Genomic DNA, 24,018 nt, shown 5'->3' on the forward strand with positions numbered 1-24,018 from the left:
GGGGGTGGAGCCAGGAGACATTAGGGGTGGAGCCAAGATCAAGGCTGTGACAAGCATGATTGAACTCCAAAGGGAGTTCTGGCCATCACATTGAAAGGGACCTCTGCACACCTTTTCAATGCCTTCCTTCCATAGGAAATAATGAAGGATAGGGGCACCTTCTTTTGGGGCTCTTAGAATTGGACCCCCTGGTTCAATCTTTTTGAAACTTGGGGGGCATTTTGGGGAGAGGCACTAGATGCTATATTGAAAATTTGGTGCATCTACCCAAAACAAACAGCCCCCCCAGAGCCCCAGATACCCACGGATCAATTCTCCATGATTTTCTGTGGGAATAAATCTCCATAGGGAATAATAGAGTTCCCAGCAGACATTTCCCTCCCCTCCCCCCGCTTTCTGACGACCCTGAAGCGGGGGGAGGGCCTCCAAACCGGGGGATCCCCTGCCCCCACCTGGGGATTGGCAACCCTAAGGACCAGGCAGAGTTAACAACAACAAAAGTTTTATTCCAGGGCAATATAAATTAACAAGGTGCATGAAACAGTAAAAGGGTGAAGGGGAAATAAACAAATGCCCTAACGCGTCTATCTTACAGTCCCTACTCTTACCAGCACTTACCCCCTTGGGTAAGGGCCTCTACCCTGCTTCCGGCTCTCCAGGCTACAGCCAGCTTCCAGCTCAGCCTTCCAGGGAAAGAACACCCACTTCCTGGGCTTAGCCTTTATATATTCTCTTCCCAGGCCCCACCCCTCTCTGGGCCTGTTTCCCTCCAAAACCCTTGCTACCCAATCAGAGGGACAGACGGGATCCTGGGAGACGTAGGCTTTTCCCAGTAACTCCTAAGCAGGCTTCCCTGGGGCTGGCAGGCCTCACTAGGCCCAAGATCATGATAAGTCTTCTCAAAGCCAGAGGTGGGCTGCGACAGATTAGGGGACCTCAGGCATCTGGGAGCCTTCCCTTTCTCCCGGGCCCTGTTTTAAGATGCAGACTAGGAAACCACCCCAGGACAACGACTGTCAGATGCTCCCCCAGTGCCTCGCTGTGAGCTGCCTCCTTTGCGCCCAGCTGCTCCGTCTGCCATTCAAACCGGCAGGGCCTCGGGGCAGCCCATCTGTGGGCATCGCGTGGCTGGCAGAGGCAGCTGGAACTCTGAGGACCTCCGAGACGGGGAAAAGCTTCCAAGGGGAGAGGAGGGCACAAGAATCGTAGAAACCACAGCGAAGTGGCAGACCTGCGACCGGTGCCCACAGCGTCGTCCCCTGGGGGGGCAGGGGGGAGGATTCCTTTGCAATGGGGTCAGTTTTGGGGTTTGACTCCCTTTCCCGAGGCAGCGTTTCAACCTGCGGTTGCCGCATTAAATTACGAGTGCTTTTGTTTTGAGTGCTTCTGGAAATGTTGGCTCAGAACAACCATCTGCTTGAAAAGCAATTAAAAGGAGCACCCAGAACCCGGCGGGGAGGGGTGGGGGGGGCTGCTGGGGGAAGCCAGACTGCAGCTTTTGCCAGGCTTTGCTTCCAGGGGGACTTGGAAATGAGTTCCCTGGGGGGGGGGGATTCTGTTGCATTTGTCCCGCAAAAGAGCAGCTCCTGTGGTTTTCAAATGCTGCAGATGCTTCTTTTTAAGTCCCCTCCCCCCAAAATTCATAGCTGAGAGATCTGCAGGGGACTCTGGAGAGGAGGCAGCTGAGAGGTGATAGGATCACCACCTTCAAGTACTTGAAGGGCCGTCTAATCTAGACGATGGGGTGGAATTGTTTTCTGTGGCCCCAGAAGGTCGCACCAGAGCAAACAGGTCGAAACTGAATCAAAAGAGTTTCTGGCTCAACTTTAGGAAGAGCTTCCTGACAGAGCAGTTCCTCATTAGAACAGGCTTCCTTGGGAGGTGGTGGGCTCTCCTTCTTTGGGGGTTTTTAAACAGAGGCTAGGTGGCCATCTGACAGCAATGAAGATCCTGTGAATTTAGGGGGAGGTGTTTGTGAGTTTCCTGCATTGTGCAGGGGGTTGGACTAGGGGAGGGACGGTGGCTCAGTGGTAGAGCATCTGCTTGGGAAGCAGAAAGTCCCAGGTTCAATCCCGGACATCTCCAACTAAAAAGGGTCCAGGCAAAATAGGCATGAAAAATCTCAGATTGAGACCCTGGAGAGCCGCTGCCAGTTTGAGAAGACAAGACTGACTTTGATGGACCAAGTGTCTGATTCAGTATAAGGCAGCTTCATATGTACTAGATGACCCTGGAGGTCCCTTCCAACTCTAGGATTCTATGCTTTAACTGGGCTCTCCTTCCTTGGAGGTTTTTAAACAGAGGCTAGACGGCCGTCTGACAGCAATGAAGATCCTGTGAATTTAGGGGGAGGTGTTTGTGAGTTTAGAGCAGTTCCTCAGTGGAAGAGGCTTCCTCCTCGGGAGGTGGTGGGCTCTCCTTCCTTGGAGGTTTTGCAACAGAGGCTAGATGGCTGTCTGACAGCAATGCAGATCCTGTGAATTGAGAGGGAGGGGTTTGTGAGTTTCCTGCATTGTGCAGGGGGTTGGGCTAGATGACCCTGGAAGTCCTTTCCAACTCTATGATTCTATTAATTGTTTTCTGTGGTCCCAGAAGGTGGGACCAGAACCAAAGGGTTGAAATTAAATCAAAAGAGCTTCTGGCTCAACGTTAAGAAGAACTTCCTGACCGTTAGAATCATGGAATTGGAAGGGATCTCCAGGGTCATCTAGTCCAACCCCCTGCACAATGCAGGGAACTCACAAACCCCTCCCCCTAAATTCACAGGACCTTCATTGCTGTCAGAGCGCCATCTAGCCTCTGTTTAAAAACCTCCAAGGAAGGAGAGGCCACCTCCTCCCGAGGATAATAGAATTTAGTGGAAGGTGCCTCCAGGGTCATCTAGTCCAACCTCCTGCACAATGCAGGGAACTCAAAAACCCCTCCCCCTAAATTCACAGGATCTTCATTGCTGTCACATGGCCATCCAGCCTCTGTTTCAAAACCTTCAAGGAAGGAGAGCCCACCACCTCCTGAGTTGGAAGGGACCTCCAGGGTCATCTAGTCCAACCCCCTGCACAAGGCAGGGAACTCACAAACCCCTCCCCCTAAATTCACAGGATCTTCATTGCTGTCAGATGGCCATCTAGCCTCTGTTTTAAAATCTCCAAGGAAGGAGAGCCCACCACCTCCCAAGGAAGCCTGTTCCACTGAGGAACCACTCTTAACAGTCATAGAATGATAGAATTGGAAGAGACCTCCAGGGTCATCTAGTCCAACCCCTGAACAAGGCAGGAAACTCACAAACACCTCCCCCTAAATTCACAGGATTTAGAGAGGTTCCTCAGTGGAACAGGCTTCCTCCTTGGGAGGTGGTGGGCTCTTCTTCCTTGGAGGTCTTTAAACAAAAGCATCTGACAGCAATGAGGGTCCTGTGAATTTAGGGGAAGGTGTTTGAGAGTTTACTGCATTGTGCAGGGGGTTGGACTAGATGACCCTGGAGGTTCCTTCCAACTCTAGGATTCTGTGATTCTTAAACCTGCTGGGACTTGATTGGAATATCCATCTTCCAAGGCGGGGTTGGGGGGAGTGGGGGAGACATGGGGCATGGGATCCATGTTGGGCCTTCAGTTTTTATCTCTGGCATCCACACTTCCCAGCATCTCCAGTTAAAAGAGCCTGGCAGCCGGTGTCATGAAAGGCCTCCGCCTGAGACCCTGGAGAGCGGCTGCCAGTCTGAGTAGGCAATACCGACCTTGATGAACTCGTGTTCTGATTCAGTGGAAGGCAGTTTCCTGTGGGCCTCCTGGGCCCCGGCAGGCTGGTTTTGCAAACCAAACAGCCCTGTTTTCAAGCTGGAGTTTTACCTCTTATGTGCAACTGCAGAGAAAGAGAGACAGACTTGTGGGGAATTGTGTCGTTCGCCTTGATTCTGCACGTGGAGAATTGACACGACCGTCCTAGTCCGGTGCCCCCTCCACAGCCGAGAAACGTTCCTGCTTCTTTGGAGGTCCTTTGCCTTGGTCTTGAAGGGACAATCACACATTTCTCCCATCGCTTTCTTTTTTTTTGCTTTTCCCTTGCAGGTCGATAGACTGATGGAACTGTATTTCAAGTACCTGGATGCAATGCAGGTCGCCGATAAGAAGATTGAAGGCGAAAAGCATGTAGGTGACGGCGTTCCTACCTCTACCCCACCCCCTGCTTGGGTCTACAGCCTTCCTCTTTCCACTGTGCTTTATTTAGGGAGGGGGGCTTCTTAGGAAGAAGACGACTGCAGATATATACCCCGCCCTCCTCTCTGAATCAGAGCGGCTGGCAATCTCCTATATCTTCTTCCCCCACAACAGACACCCTTTGAGGTGGGTGGGGCTGAGAGGGCTCTCCCAGAAACTGCCCTTTGAGAGCTATGGCTGACACCAGGCCATGCCAGCAGGTGCGAGTGGAGGAGTGGGGAATCAAACCCAGTTCTCCCAGATAAGAGTCCACGCACTTAACCACTACACCAAACAGAAGAAGACTGCAGATTTATACCCCACCTTTCTCTCTGAATCAGAGACTCAGAGTGGCTCACAATCTCCTTTCCCTTCCTCCCCCACAGCAGACACCCTGTGAGGTGGGTGGCACTGAGAGAGTTCTGACAGAAGCTGCCCTTTCAAGGACAACCTCTGTGAGAGCTATGGCTAACCCACGGCTATTCCAGCAGCTGCAAGTGGAGGAGTGGGGGAATCAAACCCGGTTCTCCCAGTTAAGAGTCTGCACACTTCACCACTGCACCAAACTGGCTGTCTTCCATCATTCCGCTTGGCTCTCTTACATCTTTGCTTCCAAGCATCAGAACGTCTGGCTCTCCTCAAGGGTTGCCCTTCAAGGGTTGGGGACCCAATCCCTTCCACGCTGGGCGCTGCTGTGTGAGAGACTTTCCTTCCAGGAGTCTTCAGGGAACAGTGACATCCCGGATCTAGGCCATCCATTGGAGCTGAACAGAGGTAGTTTGCCATTGCCTAATGCCTACCTCTCCGTAGCCACCCTAGACTTCCCTGGTGGTCTCCCGTCCCACTACTAACCAGGGATTATACCCTGCTTCATTGCTGGGATCTGATGAAATCGGACTAGCCTGGGCCATCCAGCTGGGGGCAAAAGACAGAGGTGGTGGGCCACTGCCTTCCTCTGCGAAGCAAGCCTGGAGTGGTTTGGTGGCCTCCAGTCCAAGGACTAAACAGGGCTGAACCTGCAGAGCTTCTGAGACTCGATGAGGTCAAGCTAGCCTGGGCGATCCAAGTCTGGGCTGCAGTGAACGGGAGAACCCCAGGAGAGAATCATAAGAGTCGGAAGGGACCTCCAGGGCCATCTAGTCCAACCCCCTGCACAATGCAGGGAACTCACAAACACCTCCCCCTACATTCACAGGATCCTCATTGCTGTCAGAGGGCCATCTAGCCTCTGTTGAAGAACCTCCAAGGAAGGAGAACCCAGTTAAAGCATAGAATCCTAGAGTTGGAAGGGACCTCCAGGGTCATCTAATCCAACCCCTTCCACAATACAGGAAACTCACAAATACCTCCCCCTAAATCCACAGGATCATCACTGTCAGATGGCCATCTAGCCTCTGCTTATAAAACTCCAAGGAAGGAGAGCCCAGCTAAAGCATAGAATCCTAGAGTTGGAAGGGTTCTCCAGGGTCATTTAGTCCAACTCCCTGCACAACGTAGGAAACTCACAAACCCCTCCCCCTAAATTCACAGGATCCTCATTGCTGTCAGAGGGCCATCTAGCCTCTGTTGAAAAACCTCCCAGGAAGGAAAGCTCACCACCTCCCAAGGAGCACTGAGGAACTGCTCTAACGGTCAGGAAGTTCTTCCTCATGTTGAGCCAGAAACTCTTTTGATTTAGTTTCAACCCACTGGTTCTGGTGTGACCTTCTGGGGCCACAGAAAACAATTCCACACCCTCCTCTAGAGGACAGCCCTTCAAGGACTTGAAGATGGTGATCCTATCACCTTTCAGCCGCCTCCTCTCCAGGCTAAACATCCCCAGCTCCTTCCACCTTTCCTCATAGGACTTGGTCTCCAGACCGCTCACCATCTTTGTCGCCCTCCTTTGGACCCGTTGCAGCTTGTCTTGATCCTTGAAATTTGCTGCCCAAAACTGAACACAAGACTCCAGGTGAGGTCTTACCAGAGCAGTGTAAAGCGATACCATCACATCACGTGATCTGGACACTAGACTTCTGTTGATACAGCCCAAAATTGCATTGGCCTTTTTAGCCACCGCATCACACTTCAGAGTCCTTCGGGCGTAAGGGGCCCAGGCCCAGAGCATCATGCAGGGGGACATCTGTGTCTCTTCTTTGGTCAAACCTTTCAGGAAGCAAAGGGGACCGAGCATCTCTTGAGCTCTGCCGCAACTCAGCATAGAAACTTCCGGAGCGTTGGCTTGCGAAGGGAACAGCCCATCCTTTCCCCGGCTCTTTTCATCCTCCCTTCGGGGGAAGGGGGCAGAGCCCTACGGCTCTTAACTCCCTCTGAAATGGGATGTAATTACCGGGCCCTAGGCAGCCCTCTCTGCCAAACGGGAGGTGGAGGCCGGAGACAGCTTAATGCATTTTTTTTGTTGTTCCGAGTTCTGTGAGGAAATTATGCTCAGCAGGTTTATTCAATAAAATGTTCTCACCGGATACTTTGCGCCATAACGACTTACAAATTAGATGCTAATTGTGCCACAGCGAAGCCGTTCCATCCTCGAAAAGGAGAAATGGGGCTCTTTTGGACGTGAAGCAGCGTCCGTAGGTTTTGATAGCTTAAACGGTGTCCGAGGGCGGCTGCAAACGGTTGGAATTGCGTGGGACTGTGTGGAGGGCGGGAGAGAACGGTGGGGGTTAATGCACAGCGTGGGGAGCATGAGGCCTTTGGCTGCAGGGATTGTTGCTTCACAGGCTGGCCGAGATTCCTCAGCCTCTGGATCTTTCTGTCCTGGGCCTCAGAACTCCCTCAGCATTAGGCCTAAAGGCAAAGGATGCTGGATTAGATGGACCTCTCATGTTCTTATGCAAGCCTCACTGCCCTGTTGTTGAACCTTCCGAGGAACTGCTTCTCTTCTGTGTGAGGCAAGCTACTGGGTTAGATGGACCTTCACTGCTCTGATCCAGCAGGGCTCTTCTGATGTTCTTATGAAGGCCTCGGCCTCTCTGCCCTGTAGTTGGCCCTCCAGAGGAATTGGTTGGCCACTGTGTGAGACAGGAGGGTGGACTAGGTGGATACTCACTGGTCTGAACCAGCAGGGCTCTTCTGGTGTTCTTATGAAGGCCTCGGCCTCTCTGCCCTGTTGTTGGCCCTCCAGAGGAACTGTTTGGCCACTGTGTGAGGCAGGAGGCTGGACTAGATGGACCCTCACTGGTCTGATCCAGCAGGCCTTTTCTGATGTTCTTCTCAGGGGAAGGCCTCGGCCTCTCTGCCCTGTTGTTGGCCCTCCAGAGGAACTGGTTGGCCCCTGTGTGAGACAAGCTACTGGATTAGATGGACCTTCACTGGTCTGATCCAGCAGGGCTCTTCTTCTTATGAAAGCCTCTGACTCTAAGCCCTCTTGTTGGGCCTCCAGTGGAACTGGCTGGCAACTGCGTGAGGCAGGATGCTGGACTAGATGGACTGTTGGTCTGATCCAGCAGGGTTCTTCTGATGTTCTTCTCAGGGGAAGGCCTCGGCCTCTCTGCCCTGTTGTTGGCCCTCCAGAGGAACAGGTTGGCCACTGTGTGAGACAGGAGGCTGGACTAGATGGACCCTCCCTGGTCTGATCCAGCAGGGCTGTTCTGAGGTTCTTCTCAGGGGGAGGCCTCAGCCTCTCTGTCCTGTTGTTGGCCCTGCTGAGGAACTGGCTGGCCACTGTGTGAGGCAGGAGGCTGGACTAGATGGACCCTCCATGGTCTGATCCAGCAGGGCTCTTCTGATGTTCTTCTCAGGGGAAGGCCTCGGCCTCTCTGCCCTGTTGTTGGCCCTCCAGAGGAACAGGTTGGCCACTGTGTGAGACAGGATGCTGATCCAGCAGGGTTTTTCTGATTTTCTTATGAAGGCCTCGGCCTCTTTACCAGGGGTGTCAAACATCTGGCCCAGGGGCCAGATGAGGCCCCCAGAGGGCTCCTATCAGGCCCGAGAGTGTTGGCTTGTTATGGCAGGGTTCTCCAGGGTGCAACTGGATTTTGCCTCACCCCTTTTCTCTGTATTCATGCCTTCACGATCCAGTCTTTCTCAGTAGGAAAGCAATGTGACCTATTTAGATGAGGAATAACAACAAGACAGTTGAGGTGGATGAGGCTGAGAGTGTGTGTCCAAATGAAGTTCACCCAGCATGTTTCCTTTGTAGACTGGGGATTTTTAACCTAGGCTTCCCATGCAAGTAAGCTGATACTGACTACTATATGTTGCTGTCTTACTCTTCTTGCACTCCTAGTTTAGGAGTTGTAATTATTTCTCTGGGGAAAACTATAATGGTGTGGAAATGGCGGGCTCTCCTTCCTCGGAGGTTTACAAAAAGAGGCTAGATGGCCATCTGACAGCAAGGCAGTTCCCGTGAATTTAGGGGGGAGGTGTTTGTGAATTACCTCGATTGCAGGGGGTTGGACTAGATGACCCTGGAGGTCCCTTCCAACTCTATGATGCTGTGATTTTCCCTTTCCAGGGCCCTGGGGAAGGCAGAAGAGCACAAGCCCTGGGCCAGGGCCTGGGTGGATTCCCCTGATGTGCTGCTTCTCCCCCCACCCCACTCCACTCCTCACCTGTCGCTCTGGCCTGGTTAGTGTGAGAGGAGAGCCTCCCACCAGCCCATCTCCTCGCTGTTGTCTCCCATCAGCACTGGGGCGTATCGCGGCAGATAAGGAGTGGCACACTAGGCCCTCGCCGGGAGGTTAAATAGAAAAAAACAACTGCACCTGAAAAACGAAACTACTGAAAAACTTATACGCCGTCTCTTGAAAAGAATGTCTAAAGAAAGGGGCAAGTAAAAGTGATACTTGAAGAGCAAACGGTAAGATTGTCATTCGGCTTGCACAAAAGCTTTGTTTCAGCGGGACGTGGATCATCTAGCCGGCAACCGCGTGAAGGAGAATTACTCTTTGGAGCCGAATTCTGGATAGTGACTCTTTATGGATTGAACTTTGGATCTTTTGTGACCTTTGCTAAAGAAGAACACTTGGAGGAGTCATACAGAAAGAACTTCTTGTTGCTTTAAGACAGGGGTGGCCAACGGTAGCTCTCCAGATGTTGGGGGTTTTTTGCCTACAACTCCCATCAGCCCCAGCCAGCATGGCCAATGGCTGGGGCTAATGGGAGTTGTAGGCAAAAAAAAAACCATCTGGAGAGCTACCGTTGGCCACCCCTGCCTTTAGAGACACTGCTCCTTTGGAAGTATCTTTTTGAATTGTGTTATGTATCTTTTGTATTTGCAGTGTTAACTCTATATGATTAGTTTTTCAATAGGTTGGCATCTTGACGGCTGGGGGGAGGGGAAGCAAGGCCGTTGTTTGGCATGTGAGCTGGAACATCTGGGAGGGGGGATGCAGAGGTGGCGTTGCCCACTCCAGCTTCCAGCACCCCTCGCCATTAATTTCCTGGTACACACAGTTCCTGTCCCGCTGTCGGCGCTGCAGAGGAAACCTCCCGCTTAGCCCTCCCGTAGTCGCTGCTCCTGCAGTCCACAGAGCCCGCCTCCCAGCTCCCTTCCTTCTCCCGGATTGCAGCCTTCGTCCGTCTGGCTCTTCAGATGTCAGCCGCAGCTGGGGGTGCCGGCAGCTCCTGAGATCTTGCCACTTGTTTTTAAAATTTCAAGAGCTGTCAAGGCAAATGGGCAGAAATCGCCGGAAATGGTAGAAGTCCTGCCAGGGCTCGTGAGCGTCAGTGGAATTCCTGCTCTCTTGAGCGAAGTTTGGGGAGGGGGGAAGAGACTGGAGGACCCCAGTGCCTTCTATGAGAGGCCGCTGCCGCAATCAGGCTGCAGCGATTGCCTGCAGGATCTCTGATGAATATGAGACTGGGGAGGGGAGAGATCCAGAAGTCAAACAGAGTGGGAGACACAAGCCAGAAGCCAGAAAATAAGAAGAGCCCTGCTGGGTCAGACCAGGGAGGGTCCATCTAGTCCAGCCTCCTGTCTCACAGTGGCCAGCCAATTCCTCTGGAGGGACAACAACAGGGCAGAGAGGCCGAGGTCTTCCCCTGAGAAGAACATCAGAAGAGCCCTGCTGGATCAGACCAGGGAGGGTCCATCTAGTCCAGCCTCCTGCCTCACACAGTGGCCAGCCAGTTTCTCTGAAGGGCCAACAACAGGGCAGAGAGGCTGAGGCCTTCCCCTGAGAAGAACATCAGAAGAGCCCTGCTGGATCAGACCGGGGAGGGTCCATCTAGTCCATTCTCCTGTCTCACACAGGGGCCAGCCAATTCCTCTGGAGGGCCAACAACAGGGCAGAGAGGCTGAGGCCTTCCCCTGAAAAGAACATCAGAAGAACCCTGCAAGGTCAGACCAGGGAGTGTCCATCCAGTCCAGCCTCCTGTCTCACACAGGGGCCAGCCAGTTCCTCTGGAGGTCCAACAACAGGGCAGAGAGGCTGAGGCCTTCCCCTGAGGAGAACATCAGAAGAACCCTGCTGGATCAGACCAGGGAGGGTCCATCTAGTCCAGCCTCCTGTCTCACACAGTGGCCAGCCAGTTCCTCTGGAGGGCCAACAACAGGGCAGAGAGGCCGAGGCCTTCATAAGAACACCAGAAGAGCCCTGTTGGATCAGAGCAATGGCCCATCTCATCCAGCTTCCTGTCTCCCACATTGGCCAGCCAGTTCCTCTGGAGGGCCAATAGGGCAGAGAGGCTGAGGCCTTCATAAGAACACCAGAAGAGCCCTGCTGGATCAGACCAGGGAGGGTCCATCTAGTCCAGCCTCCTAGAATTATTAAAGGTTTGGAACACTTTCCCTAAGAAGAAAGGTTAAAACGCTTGGGACTCTTTAGCTTGGAGAAACGTCAACTGCAGGGTGGCATGATAGAGGTTTACAAGATTATGCATGGGATGGAGAAAGCAGAGAAAGAAGTCCTTTTCTCCCTCTCTCACAATACAACAACTCGTGGGCATTCAATGAAATTGCTGAGCAGTCAGGTTAAAACGGATAGAAGGAAGTCCTTCTTCACCCAAAGGGTGATTAACATGTGGAATTCACTGCCACAGGAGGTGGTGGCAGCTACAAGCATAGCCAGCTTTAAGAGGGGATTGGATAAAAATATGGAGCAGAGGTCCATCAGTGGCTATTAACCACAGTGTGTGTGTGTGTGTGTATTGCGACTGTGTGATACAGAGTGTTGAACTGGATGGGCCATTGGCCTGATCCAACAGGGCTTCTCTTACGTTCTTATGTGACACAGAGTGTTGGACTGGATGGGCCACTGGCCTGATCCAACAGGGCTTCTCTTACGTTCTTATGTGACACAGAGTATTGGACTGGATGGGCCACTGGCCTGATCCAACAGGGCTTCTCATGTTCTTATGTGACACAGAGTGTTGGACTGGATGGGCCACTGGCCTGATCCAACAGGGCTTCTCTTATGTTCTTATGTGATACAGAGTGTTGGACTGGATGGGCCATTGGCCTGATCCAACATGGCTTCTCTTGTGTTTGTATGTGACACAGAGTGTTGGACTGGAGGGGCCACTGGCCTGATCCAACAGGGCTTCTCTTATGTTCTTATGTGACACAGAGTGTTGGACTGGATGGACCATTGGCCTGATCCAACATGGCTTCTCTTATGTTCGTATGTGATACAGAGTGTTGGACTGGATGGGCCACTCTCCTGATCCAACATGGCTTCTCTTATGTTCTTATGTGATACAGAGTGCTGGACTGGATGGGCCACTGGCCTGATCCAACATGGCTTCTCTTATGTTCTTATGTGACACAGAGTGTTGGACTGGAGGGGCCACTGGCCTGATCCAACAGGGCTTCTCTTATGTGACACAGAGTGTTGGACTGGATGGGCCACTGGCCTGATCCAACATGGTTTCTCTTATGTTAAAGAGTGGGATGGAAGCAGGTGGCCGAACACAACAGATCCCCTGGGAGGGCCTGTGTGTGTGTTTGGCTTGCTGAGTTGCAGGTTTTTCATGGAAACAGGCTGGGAAAGAGCAGTGGAGAGCTGGAAAAATGGGCTGTAACTAATAAAATGAATTTCAACCAGGATAAATGTAAAGTTCTGCATTTAGGAAAAATCCAGTGCATGGTTATAGAATGGGGGAGTCTGTGCAACAAAGGATCTAGGGGTCTTAGTGGACCTTACTCTGAATGTGAGTGAACAGTGTAATGCAATAGCTAAAAAGGCCATTGCAGTTTTGGGCTGTATCAGCAGAAGTCTGGTGTCCAGATCACATGAAGAGATTGTATCGCTTTACTCTGCTCCAGTGAGACCTCACCTGGAGTCTTGTGTTCAGTTTTGGGCACCACATTTTAAGAAGGATCTAAACAAGCTGGAACGGGTCCAGAGGAGGGCGACGAAGATGGTGAGAGGTCTGGAGACCAAGTCCTATGAGAAAAGGTTGAAGGAGCTGGGGATGTTTAGCCTGGAGAGGAGGCGGCTGACAGGTGATAGGATCACCATCTTCAAGTACTTGAAGGGCTATCCTATAGAGGATGGTGAGGAATTGTTTTCTGTGGCCCCAGAAGGTAGGACCAGAACCAATGGGCTGAAATTAAATCAAAAGAGTTTCCTGCTCAACATTAGGAAGAACTTCCATACCGTTAGAGCGATTCCTCAGTGGAACAGGCTTACTCGGGAGTGGTGGGCTCTCCTTCCTTGGAGGTTTTTCAACAGCGGCTAGATGGCCATCTGACAGCTATGAAGATCCTGTGAATTTAGGGGGAGGCGTTTGTGAGTTTCCTGCATTGTGCAGGGGGCTGGACTAGATGATCCTTGGGGTTCCTTCCAACTCTAGGATTCAGCGTGTCAGTGTAAGAATCATAGAATCACAGAATCCTAGAGTTGAATGGGAGATCCCAGTGTCATCCAGGCCAACCGCGTCCACAATGCAGGAAACCCACAAATACCTCCCCCCAAATGTTGTCGGCTGGCATCCTCCCACTCCCTCTCATTTATTGTTTCTCTTCTGAGGCATTTGCCAGCAGAGTCTCAGCACAGGGCCCCCAAGGCTAACGCCATCTCCAGATTTTCTCTCTAATAGGGGCTGGCCCTTTGGCCGAGGGCACCCGGGGAAAAGCCTGCGACCTTGCGTCAAGGGTTCCCCCCCCCCCTTCTACGACACACAACGCCCCCCTCCTCGCTGAATATCGCCGGTACAAGTCACTCTCGCTGGCGACGGCGCTTAATGAGGAAATATTGCTCCGGCGGAGTGTACCCACCCGCCAGGCCGCTGTATAATAAATCACGCCAGCGGCGGGCACTCGGCGGGTTGGCAAAACAAAAATTCAACGTGAAGCACTGCAGAAAGGTCACGCGTGGCGTGAGTTACTGCTGGCAGGGGGCCAGGCGGAGACGGGCAGCAAGGCAGTTCGCTAGAGGTGGAGAGATAAGGAAACTGGCACGGGGGAGCGAAGGCTTTCGGGGTGGCGTCTGCAGTCATTGCAGGAGTTCAGAGCAGAAGAACGGCGGAATCTTGGCGTTCCTGCAGGGGGCTGCCCCCTGCCCCCCCTCGGTGCAACCGGAACGGGGGCAGCCCCGGCTGCGTGCGACTCTCCTTGCTCTGACTTCCTCTCATGGTGATGATATTGCATATTGGATTTATATCCCACCCTATACTCTGAATCTCAGAGCGGCTCACAATCTCCTTTACCTTTCCCCGCCCCCCAACAGACACCCTGTGAGGTGGGTGGGGCTGGAGAGGGCTCTCACAGCAGCTGCCCTTTCAGGGACAACCTCTGCCAGAGCTATGGCTGACCCAAGGCCATTCCAGCAGGTGAAAAGTAGAGGAGTGGGGAATCAAACCCGGTTCTCCCAGATAAGCGTCCGCACACTTAACCACTACACAAAACTGGCTCTCTGCACCAAAGCACTACCTGTGCTTTGTGTGGTCCCCCCCCCCCCCTGTCCCAGACTGAGGCTGGAAAGGTGGCAACCTATGGCTCCAAAACACTGGAACTCCCCTTCCAAGGAAATTTGTCTGTCTCCTTCTGTCCAGAGAGCCAGTTTGGTGTGGCGGTTAAGTGTGCGGACACTTACCTGGGAGAACCGGGTCTGATTCCCCACTCCTCCACTTGCACTTGCTGGAATGGCCTTGGGTCAGCCAGAGCTCTGGTACAGGTTGTCCTTGAAAGGGCAGCTGCTGTGAGAGCCCTCTCCAGCCCCACCCACCTCACAGGGTGTCTGTTGTGGGGGGAGAAGATAAAGGAGATTGTAAGCCGCTCTGAGTCTCTCATTCAGAGAGAAGGGCGGGGTATAAATCTGCAATTCTTCTTCATGTGCAATTCTTGTCTTTCCTGGGATGGAAACTTGTTTTTTCTTTTGTGCAGCAGTCTCTCACTCTTATGAACTCTCTTCTCTGTCTCTGGGTTTATATTTTTATGTTTCTCCTTTTTAAATGTTTCATTTAATGTCTGAACTCTTTTAATGCTTAAGATACATTAACATTCACGGTATCAGGGACCCAGAATCGGGTGGAATGGTGGTGTAGAAAATTTTAAATAAAATTATAAGAACATAAGAGAAGCAACATTGGATCAGGCCAGTGGCCCCTCCAGTCCAACACTCTGTGTCACATAAGAACATAAGAGAAGCCCTGTTGGATCAGGCCAGTGGCCCCTCCAATCCAACACTCTGTGTCACATAAGAACATAAGAGAAGCCATGTTGTATCAGGCCAGCGGCCCCTCCAGTCCAACAATCTGTGTCACATAAGAACATAAGAGAAGCCATGTTGGATCAGGCCAGTGGCCCCTCCAGTTCAACACTCTGTGTCACATAAGAACATAAGAGAAGCCCTGTTGGATCAGGCCAGTGGCCCCTCCAGTCCAACACTCTGTGTCACATAAGAACATAAGAGAAGCCTAGTTGGATCAGGCCAGTGGCCCCTCCAAGCCAACACTCTGTGTCACATAAGAACATAAGAGAAGCCATGTTGTATCAGGCCAGTGGCCCCTCCAGTCCAACACTCTGTCACATAAGAACATAAGAGAAGCCTGATGGCACCTGGTTTTTTGGCCACTGTGTGACACAGAGTGTTGGACTGGATGGGCCATTGACCTTATCCCACAGGACTTCTCTTATGTGACACAGAGTGTTGGACTGGAGGGGCCACTGGCCTGATCCAACATTGCCTCTCTTATGTGACACAGAGTGTTGGACTGGATGGGCCATTGGCCTGATCCAACAGGGCTTCTCTTATGTTCTTGCATGTGGGGCAATCTCTCGGGCTCTGTGACCCAACCTCCCATCTGTCATTCCTCCCCCCCCTCCAGGACATGGTGCGCCGTGGAGAGATCATCGATGATGACCTGGAAGATGAGTTCTACCTCCGTCGCCTGGACGCCGGCCTCTTCGTCCTCCAGCTCATCTGCTACATTATGGCAGAGATCTGCAGCAGTAACATCGCCCAGGTGAGGGCAGTACAGTCACCGCCAGGCATTCTGGGCATGAGTCTCCCTCAGCCTGCAGCCCAACAGCCTGCTCTGGGGCTTTTGCACGGCTTTAGTGGGAGGCTAGGCAAATTCAGGGGGCAGTGAGTGGTCCATCGGTGGCCGTCAGTCATGGTCAGTAAATGGAATCTCCACATTCAAAGGCAATTGGCCTCAGGGGAAGGCCTCAGACTCTGTGCCCTGTGGCTGGACCACCAGAGGAACTGGCTGGCCGCTGTGTGAGACAGGAGGCTGGAATGGATGGACCCTCATTGGTCTGACCCAGCAAGGCTCTTCTGATGTTCTTATGAAGGCCTCGGCCTCTATGCTCTGTTGTTGGCCCTCCAGAGGAACTGGTTGTCCACCGTGTGAGACAGGAGGCTGAACTAGATGGACCCTCCCTGGTCTGACCCAGCAGAGCTCTTCTGATGTTCTTGTGAAGGCCTCAACATCTCTACCCTGTTGTTGGCCCTCCAGAAGAACTGGTTGGCCACTGTGTGAGGCAGGAGGCTGGACTTGATGGACCCTCAGTGGTCTGATGCAGCAAGGCTGTTCTAATGTTCTTCTCAGGGGAAGGCCTCGGCCTCTCTGCCCTGTTGTTGGCTCTCTGGAGGAACTGGTTGGCCACTGTGTGAGACAGGAGGCTGGACTTGATGGACCCTCAGTGGTCTGATGCAGCAAGGCTGTTCTAATGTTCTTCTCAGGGGAAGGCCTCGGCCTCTCTGCCCTGTTGTTGGCTCTCTGGAGGAACTGGTTGGCCACTGTGTGAGACAGGAGGCTGGACTAGATAGACCTTTCCTGGTCTGATCCAGGAGGGCTCTTCTTAGGAAGAACTTCCTGACCGTTAGAGCAGTTCCTCAGTGGAACAGGCTTCCTCCTTGGGAGGTGGTGGGCTCTCCTTCCCTGGAGGTTTTTAAACAGAGGCTGAATGGCCATCTGAGAGCAATGAGGATCTTGTGAATTTAGGGGGGGGGGGTTCCTGCATTGTGCAGGGGGTTGGACTAGATGACCCTGGGTTCCCTTCCAGCTCTAGGATTCTAGGGTCCCATTTCTCCCTCCCCTTAACTGAACTCTGGTCCTCACACCTGCTGGTTTTGTTCCCTGCCAGATCCGCCAGAGAGTCCATCAGATCCTGAACATGCGGGGAAGCTCCATCAAAATTGTTCGTCACATCATCAAAGGTGAGTTCTCCGGGCTGAGGTGGGGAGGGGGAGGACAGAAACTGGTCACTCCTTCCTTGTTCACTCCACAGCCAGCAGGCAGGCAGGGCCAGTTTAGGTGGGGGCCGTGGCTCAGCGGCAGAGCCTCTGCCTGGCGTGCAGAACGTCCCCGGTTCAATCCCCGGCAGCATCTCCAGGGAAGAGGACCAGGCAGGAGGTGACGGAAAAGACCCATTTCTGCCTGAGACTCCGGGCTGTCCTATAGAGGATGGTGTGGAATTCTTTCTGTGGCCCCGGAAGGCAGGACCAGAACCAATGGGTTGAAATTAAATCCAAAGAGTTTCTGGCTCAACATTAGGAAGAACTTCCTGACGGTTTGAGTGATTCCCCAGTGGAACAGGCTTCCTCCTTGGGAGGTGGTGGGCTCTCCTTCCTTGGAGGTTTTTCAACAGAGGCCAGATGGCCATCTGACAGCAACGAAGATCCTGTGAATTTAGGGGGAGGGGTTTGTGAGTTTAGAGCGGTTCCTCAGTGGAACAGGCTTCCTCCTCGGGAGGTGGTGGGCTCTCCTTCCTTGGAGGTTTTTCAACAGAGGCCAGATGGCCAACTGACAGCAATGAAGGTCCTGTGAATTTAGGGGGAGGTGTTTCTGAGTTTCCTGCATTGTGCAGGGGGTTGGACTAGAGGACCCTGGAGGCCCCTTCCAACTCTATGTTTCTATGAACTTCCTGACAGTTAGAGCAGTTCCTCTGTGGAACAGGCTTCCTCCTCGGAAGGTGGTGGGCTCTCCTTCCTTGGAGGTTTTTCAACAGACGGTAGATGGCCCTCTGACAGCAATGAGGATCTTGTGGATTTAGGGGGAGGTGTTTGTGAGTTTCCTGCATTGTGCAGGGGGCTGGACTGGATGACCCTGGAGGTCCCTTCCAACTCTTATGATCCTTCCTGTTTCCACCTCTCCTGATATCTGCACCATTCTTCACATCCTCTGCTGCTGTCTGGGGGGGAAGAGGGTGTGAGCTGGGTCCTGGGATGGGAGGGAGCCGAAGGGGAAGGCAGCGAGGCTCTTGGCTGAGGATTTCAGGAGGGGCACCCCCTGGCACGAGCCACGCCGGGCACGCAGCCAGCTTGGAGGCTGCCTGGGTTTGCATGCAGGCCTCCTGTCCCCTCCTCCGCCCTGCTTTTTTGCATGCTAATTGGGAAGCCTGTTTCTTAGCTTGATTTTTATGGCCTACATATTTCCTGTGCTTCTCTGGTCGGCTGACGGCTGATGGGTCCCCTGGGAGGGCCGAGGATGCGAGGGGGGGGGGGGAGGAGCGCGGAAGGCTCATTAAAGCTGTGGGGCTGCCGGCTGGCTAAGCTGGAGCTTCCTGGGGGAGGGGAGGGGGGTTGCGGGAGGGGGTCGTGTGGGGGGGGGGACCTGGGATGCCAGCCTCCAGGTGGGACCTGCGGATTTCCTAGAATGACAGCCCATCTCCAGACTATAGAGCAAGGGTGGCCAAACTCACTTAATGTAAGAACCACGTAGAATAAACGTTAGATGTTTGAAAGCTGGGAGGGAGAGAGGAAGGAAGGGAGGGAGGGAGTGAGGGAGAAAGGAAGGGAGGGAAAGAGGAAGGGAGGGAGAGAGGAAGGGAGGGAGGGAGAGAGGAAGGGAGGGAGGGAGAGAGGAAGGAAGGGAAAGAGGAAGGGAGGGAGAGAGGAAGGAAGGGAAAGAGGGAGGGAGTGAGGGAGAATGGAAGGGAGGGAGAGAGAGAGGAAGGGAGTGAGAAAGGAAGGAAGGGAACGAGGAAGGGAGGAAGGAAGGGAGGGAGAGGGAGTGAGGGAGAGAGGAAGGGGGAGAAAGGAAGGGAGGGAGAGAGGAAGGGAGGGATTAAGGGAGAGGGAGTGAAAAGGGAAGGAAGGGAGCGAGGAAGGAAGGAAGGGAATGTGGAAGGGAGGGAGAGAGAAAGGAAGGGAGAGAGAGGGAGGGAGAGAGGAAGGAAGGGAAAGAGGAAGGGAGGGAGGGAGAGAGGAAGGGAGGGAGAGAGAGGGTGGGAGGGAGGGAGGGAGGAAGGGAGGGATTAAGGGAGAGAGGAAGGGAGGGAGAGAGGAAGGGAGGGAGGGAGACAGGGAGAGAGGGAGGGAGGGAGAAGGGGAGGGAGAGAGGGAGTGAGTGAGGGAGAAAGGAAGGGAGGGAGAGAGAGAGGAAGGGAGGGAGAGAGAGAGGAAGGGAGGGAGCGAGGAAGGAAGGGAAAAAGGAAGGGAGGGAGGGAGAGAGGAAGGGAAGGAAAGAGGGAGGGTGAGAGGGAGGGAGGGATGGAGGAAGGGAGAGAAGAAGGGAGTGAAAAGGAAGGAGGGGAGCAAGGAAGGAAGGGAAAGAGGGAGGGAGGGAGAGAGGAAGGGAGGGAGAGAGGAAGGAAGGGAGGGAGAAAGGGAGAGAGGAAGGAAGGAAGGGAAAGAGGAAGGAAGGGAGGGAAAGAGGGAGGGAGAGAGGAAGGGAGGGGGGGAGAGAGGAAGGGAAGGAGAAAGGGAGGGATTAAGGGAGAGAGGAAGGAAGGAAGAGAGGGAGGGCAGCATCGTTCCATCTCCCTCCCCCCTCCCTCTTTCATTCAGAGTCCTCATGGGAGGGAAGGAGCAAGGCAGACTTCCCTGCAGGGATCTGTTGGGAAGTGTCAGGAGGATCTTTCCAAGCAACCTGCGGGCTCTTTGTCACGGAAGCCCCCGGGAGCAGCAGGTCCCCTGCAGCAGAGGAGGCCTCCAGGCCTTGGGGCCTCCCTGTCTTCCCCAAAGGAGCAGATACAGCCGCCCTGCCCTGCCCTGCCAGCTGCAGCACACAAAGTTCCCCCCCCCCTCCGCCCCTTGCCGCAGCTCCCCTCGGAGTTCATAAATATTCAGGCCTCTCCTCTCGGGAGTGCCGGCAGCCGTCTGGTTCCTGTCTTTGTTTATCCACCTGCAGGAGGGAGGGGAAAGCCTTCCCCATTCGCCAGCCTCATCTGAAGGGATCTGCTGTGCCTCTCAGTGCAGGTTCTGTCCATGTTTATGTGAACTTGCGACTGCGCAGTGTCCTGCAGGCCCCGGGTGCAAGTGGCGCTCTTGCAGTACAGCAAATGGAGAATCCTAGAGTTGGCAGGGACCCCCCGGGTCATCTAGTCCAACCCCCTGCACAATGCATGGAGATTCACAAACGCCTCCCCCACCCACACAACCTCTGTTCCATGCCAGAAGATGGGGGAGCGGAGGAAACACCCTCCAGGATCGCAGGGGGGCCAAACTGGCCTGGAGAAAAATTGCCGACTGACCCCAAAGTGGTGAGCAGCATTTTCCTGGGCATGGAAGAAAAGGCCACGAGAACTCAGCACCGATGCCACCCCCTTCCTGCCCTCCTTCCCGTGGTCTGCTAAAGTTCACAGGACCTTCGTTGCTGTCAGATGGCCCTCTAGCCTCTGCTTAATAAAAACCTCCAAAGGAGGAGAGCCCACCACCTCCCCAGGAAGCCTGTTCCTTTGTCTGTTTATTTACATACTCCCATCCCACCTTCCCTTGTGGTTCAAGGCAGCGTACATTAATAGAGAGATCCAAGGGTTGGTCGGAAGCAGGTGAACAAAGCAGGAGTTGAGTGGCACCTTTAGGACCAGCCAAGTTTTACTGAGAACGTCAGCTTTCGTGCGCTCTCTAAGCACACTTCATCAGACAAGGGGATCAGGTATTGTGGGCTGAAATGCAAGCCCTGTGTTGTTTAAGTCTGCAGACTGATCACACGGTAAACCGGTGCGGCTTGGCCATTTGGTCTGGAGAGCCGTAAAAGGTAACAAAGTCCTCTGCCGATGGGCGTTTCTGTAAATCTAGGTGAATCACAAAAGGACGTGTGTTTCCTAGTCGTAGTCCTCCTGATTTATTAAATTAAGGCTATCCAGACCAAATGGCCAAGCCACACTGGTTTACCATGTGATCAGTCTGCAGACTAAATCAACAAACTGCATGTATTTCAGCCCACAATACCTGATCCCCTCGTCTGATGAAGCGTGCTTAGAGAGCGCACGAAAACTCACATTCTCAATAAAACGTGGTTGGTCTTAAAGGTACCTCTTGACTCCTGCTTTGTTCAGCTGCTTCAGACCAGCACGGATGCCCGCTTGGATCTATCCGTGAAGATGTAGAAGTTTTCTTTCTCCAAGAATACCGAACACAGAGACGCATTTGTCACGGCAGCCAGCATTTCCACTGACCGCCACCCCAAGTTTTGGAGACAGGAGAACCTCTCTGCAGTCTTCCTGTGGCCAAGGGATGGCTCCTTTCGTAGCCTGGGGGGAAGCAGCACAAAGGTTTTGCTCCACCTTTAGCACCAGGGGTACCTCTGGGGTCTTGCTGTCCCTTGGCCCTTCATTGGTATTTGCAAAACTCAGGTTGTGGTATCAGGCAGCACCGACAATGGAGTGGGTCTTCCCATTAGGTGGAACCCTCGATCAGGTTGCTGCCAGGGTGATGTAAGGGTTAAGAGTAGCAGCTTTTGATCTGGAGAACTGGGCTGGATTCTCTGCTCTTCCTCCACATGCATCGGGCTGGGTGACCTTGGGCCAATTCCAGTTCTCTCAGGGCTCTCTCACCCCCCACCTGCCTCACAGGGTGTCTATTGGGGCAATGGTCCCCAACCTTTTTTGGCACCAGGTGCCGGTTTTGTGGAAGACAATTTTCCCACAGACCACGAAGGGAGAGCTGGTGATGGTTTCAGGATGATGCAATGGTGCACTTTATTTTGGTGTGGCGGTGAAGTGTGTGTGGACTCTTCTCTGGGGAAACCGGGTTTGATTCCCCCCTCCTCCACTTGCAGCTGCTGGAATGGCCTTGGGTCAACCAGAGCTCTGGCAGGAGTTGTCATTGAAAGGGCAGCTTCTGTCAGAGCTCCCTCAGCCCCACCCATCTCAGAGGGTGTCTGTTGTGGGGGGGAGAAGATATAGGAGATTGTAAGCCGGTCTGAGACTCTGAGATTCAGAGAGAAGGAAAATGAAAGGTCCCCTGTGCAAGCACCAGTCGTTTCCAACTCTGGGGTGATGTTGCTTTCACGATGTTTTCACGGCAGACTTTTCACGGGGTGGTTTGCCATTGCCTTCCCCAGTCCTCTACGCTTCCCCCCCAGCAAGCTGGGGACTCCTTTGACCGACCTCGGAAGGATGGAAGGCTGAGTCGACCTTGCGCCGGCTACCTGAATCCAGCTTCCACTGGAATCGAACTCAGGTCGTGAGCAGAGAGTTCAGACCATAGTACTGCAGTACTGCTGTTTTACCACTCTGCGCCATGGGCCCGCAGAGTGGAGGGCAGGAGATAGATAGATAGATAGATAGATAGATAGATAGATAGATAGATAGATAGATAGATAGATAGATAGATAGATAGATAGATAGATAGATAGATAGATAGATAGATAGATAAATTTATTGTCATTGTTCTCAACAAAAGAGAGCAACGAAATGAGGTGCTCTTCCACAAACATACCAACATATCAAACACACATATTCATAAACTATTTAAATACATCTAAAACAGATAATCATTCATAAAACCATTAAAACCATATAAACCATTTAAATACATCTAAAACAAATAGTCATTCATAATCCTGCATTTAACCTAACCACAGCACTTGGATAGAAACTGTCCTTAAATCTGTTTGTCCTAGCCTTCAACACTCTATATCGTCTACCTGACGGTAAGATCTCAAATAGCAAATGGCCCAGATGTGAAGGGTCCCTTAGGATCATTTGTATCTTCCTTTTACATCCCATATTATACAGATCCACCAATGAGGGGAGAGAACATCCACAAATCTTTTATAAATCCAATGGCCGTGCTGGCTGGGGCTGATGGGAGTTGTAGGCAAAAAAACATCTGGAGAGCTACCGTTGGCCACCCCTGGTGTCCATAATGAAATAATTATACAACTCACAGCCCGGTTGCTAACAGGCCACGGACCGGTACCGGTCCACAGCCAGGGAATGGGGGACCCCTGTATTGGGGGGGGGAGAAAGAGATGGGGATTGGAAGCCACTTGGAGACTCCTTCAGGAGAGGAAAGGGGGGCATAAAAAACCCAACTCTCGTTCTTCTTTATCTTATGCTGACTTTTGAGGAGGGAGGAGGAGAAGCAAAGAGAGGGCCGGGCAGTGCCGGAGCGGTTGTTTGGCAAGGCCAGGCCTCTCCAGCTGTGCTTCTCCTTGGCAGCTGTAGCCGCAAAAGGGCCCTCTGGTGTGTAGGTGCCCCTCGCTGAGGGTCTTCTCTCCTCTCTCCTTTCTGCAGAGTATGCAGAGAACATTGGCGACGGGAAGGACCCAGAATTCCGGGAGAGCGAGCAGAAGCGGGTTGCAGAACTGCTGGAGAATTTCTGAGGAGCCCAAAGAGGACGGTCGCCTGGGCCTGGGGACGTCTCCGGAACTCCGCCCTCTTTGACCTGTGAAGGGACTCGCTGAAGAATCCGAGCCCCTCGGGGCTTTTCAAGATATTAAAGTTGTTGGTTTTTTTTTAAAAAAAGAAAGAGAAATGTCTTGCAACTGATTTTCCGTTGTGCGAACACAGGCCTGCCTGTTAGAATACAAGGGGTGTGTTCACACTCCACTAAATAGTGCATTTTGCAACTGGATTTTTCTTGTGGACACTCAGTGAAATTGCTGAGCAGTCAGGTTAGAACAGATAGAAGGAAGTCCATCACCTAAAGGAGGATTAACAGGTGGAATTCACTGCCACAGGAGGTGGTGGCAGCTGCAAGCATAGACAGCTTCAAGAAGGGATTGGTTAAACATATGGAGTAGAGGTCCATCAGTGGCTATTAGCCACAGCTTATAGTTGGAACTCTCTGTCTGGGGCAAGTGATGCTCTGTAATTCTGGGTGCTTTGGGGGTGGGGCACAGTGGAAGGGCTTCTAGTGTCCTGGCCCCACTGATGGATCTCCTGATGGCACCTGGGTTTTTGGGCCACTGTGTGACACAGAGTGTTGGACTGGATGGGCCATTGGCCTGATCCAACATGACTTCTCTTATGTTCTTATATGGAGCAGAGGTTCATCAATGGCTGTTAGCCACAGTGTATTGTTGGAACTCTGTCTGCGGCAGTGATGCTCTGTATTCTTGGTGCTTGGGGGGGGGGTCACATTGGGAGGGCTTCTAATAATAATAATAGAGGCCCGCACAGGGGAACTCGGAGAGGCAGCCTCTCAGACTCCCAGAGGCCCGCGCATAGGGGAACTCAGAGAGGCGGCCTCTCAGAGACTCCCATTAGGCCCGCGCATAGGGGAACTCGGCGAGGCGGCCAAGCTGGGCAGTGGCAATC

General features: G+C 52.9%; 1 protein-coding gene across 1 annotated transcript in view; it reads left to right on the forward strand.

The window, feature by feature from the left end:
* The window catches only part of CTNNBL1 (catenin beta like 1), a 220,157-nt gene extending 196,930 nt beyond the window's left edge, over positions 1 to 23,227 (forward strand). The window contains exons 13-16 of the mRNA XM_060263887.1: positions 4,065 to 4,145; positions 15,408 to 15,545; positions 16,672 to 16,744; positions 22,993 to 23,227. Coding sequence (XP_060119870.1) covers positions 4,065 to 4,145; positions 15,408 to 15,545; positions 16,672 to 16,744; positions 22,993 to 23,081 — 381 coding nt within the window. The 3' untranslated portion in view covers positions 23,082 to 23,227. The remainder of the gene's footprint in view (positions 1 to 4,064; positions 4,146 to 15,407; positions 15,546 to 16,671; positions 16,745 to 22,992) is intronic.
* Positions 23,228 to 24,018: the final 791 nt, after the last annotated feature.

The sequence above is a fragment of the Heteronotia binoei genome, chromosome 2 (genome assembly GCF_032191835.1).
Source record: "Heteronotia binoei isolate CCM8104 ecotype False Entrance Well chromosome 2, APGP_CSIRO_Hbin_v1, whole genome shotgun sequence".
NCBI classification, from domain to species: Eukaryota; Metazoa; Chordata; class Lepidosauria; order Squamata; family Gekkonidae; genus Heteronotia; species Heteronotia binoei.